General features: G+C 59.6%; 1 protein-coding gene across 1 annotated transcript in view; it reads left to right on the plus strand.

Annotated features, from left to right (window-relative positions):
• The window catches only part of CERK (ceramide kinase), a 39,603-nt gene that overhangs the window by 29,734 nt on the left and 8,409 nt on the right, over window positions 1-1,460 (plus strand). Inside the window, exons 7-8 of the mRNA XM_014533160.1 lie at window positions 971-1,107; window positions 1,278-1,394. Coding sequence (XP_014388646.1) covers window positions 971-1,107; window positions 1,278-1,394 — 254 coding nt within the window. The remainder of the gene's footprint in view (window positions 1-970; window positions 1,108-1,277; window positions 1,395-1,460) is intronic.

Raw genomic sequence — 1,460 nt, forward strand, 5'->3', positions numbered from 1 at the left:
CCGGGAGGCCTCCCCGCCCCGGCCACGCCTCCCACGGGAGGGGCCTCGCTGAGATGGGCCGGAAGGGCCTGTGTGTTGTGGGGTGAAGGGTGGTGTCCCGTGGTCAGGGGTTCCTGCTTTTCCCCAGAACAGAGCCCTCCTTGAAGTTCCTTAGGGGACTTCCAACCTCCCCTCCCCTCCTTTTTAAATGTATTTTTATTGATTTCAGAGAGGAAGGGAGAGGGAGAGAGAGACGCAAAGTCTGAGCTCACAACCCGGGCATGCGCCCTGACCGGAATCGAACCCGGGACCCTTCAGTCCGCAGGCCCACGCTCTGTCCACTGAGCCAAACCTGCTGGGGCCCAGCTTCCTTATAATGGCTGCTTGATGTGAGCAGTTAGAGGCGAGGCAGCCCCAGAAATGAGGGGGACCTTCAAGGTTTGGGGTCTTACGACCTGGAGCAACGGAGAAAGCAGCGCCCGCCGGTCACTTCATCTGATGAAGGAGGGAGGGCGTCTGACGGGTTCTGTTGTGAAGGACGGTTGGTGAAGGAAGCCAACAGCGCAGCGGGCACGCGAGGGGGGCACGCGGCTCTGAGGACTTCCGGAAAGTTCCAGGGACGGCGGGACCCCACCTTGGGGCCTGGCTCCAGCAGGCTCAGCGGCTCCTTCCGGCTGGTCCTCTCGGGCATGTTGTGCTTGTTGTCTGGGCCCCTTGGTCGTAACGAGGAGGGCGAGGGAGGCCGTCGGAAACCCCGTGCTGTGGCTCAGGGGGTGACATTTTGAGAATCGGTCACTCCTGTCGTCTTAAACGGTCCTTTAAAAACGTTTATCTTTTGGCTCATTTTTTGACTCGGCTGTCACTCCAGTCAAGATTGACAAAAACGTACGCATACTACGACGTGGGAGCCTGTGTGTGTGAGTGGCCGTCAGAGCCAGGGTAGCCGAGACGCAATGATTAAGACCCTCCGCTCCCGTCTCCCGCGGGACAGGCTCTGTGCCACCTGGGACCACGGGAGCCGCAGCCGCAGCCGCTGCTGGGACGGGGCTGGCAGGCCTCCCCCTGAGCTGCTGGACCGGCCGCCGCAGGCGTTTCTCGGGGCTTCACTCCCGGCTGAGGAGCTGGTTGGTGGTGTTGCAAGGCCACTCGGCATTTCTGACGAGTTCACCTCACTGTTCCCAACATTCATTTTGTGGATAAAGCGTATTTGTTCCTTATTTACTCGGGGGCCCTGGAGGAAAAGGAGGAGCCATGCATTAGCCAGAAACTTCGTTTTCTAAAATCTTTTCCCTTCTTAGGGTCCACAGATTGTGTGTGTTACTCCACCGTCGGCATCAACGACGCAAAGACCTCGGCCCTGCACATCATCGTGGGTAGGTCCCGTCCATCATTGTGGGTAGGTCCCGCCCATCATTGTGGGTAGGTCCCGCCCATCTTTGTGGGTAGGTCCCGCCCATCATCGTGGGTAGGTCCCGCCCATC

This window comes from Myotis brandtii, unplaced genomic scaffold (genome assembly GCF_000412655.1).
Source record: "Myotis brandtii unplaced genomic scaffold, ASM41265v1 scaffold952, whole genome shotgun sequence".
Classification (NCBI taxonomy): Eukaryota; Metazoa; Chordata; class Mammalia; order Chiroptera; family Vespertilionidae; genus Myotis; species Myotis brandtii.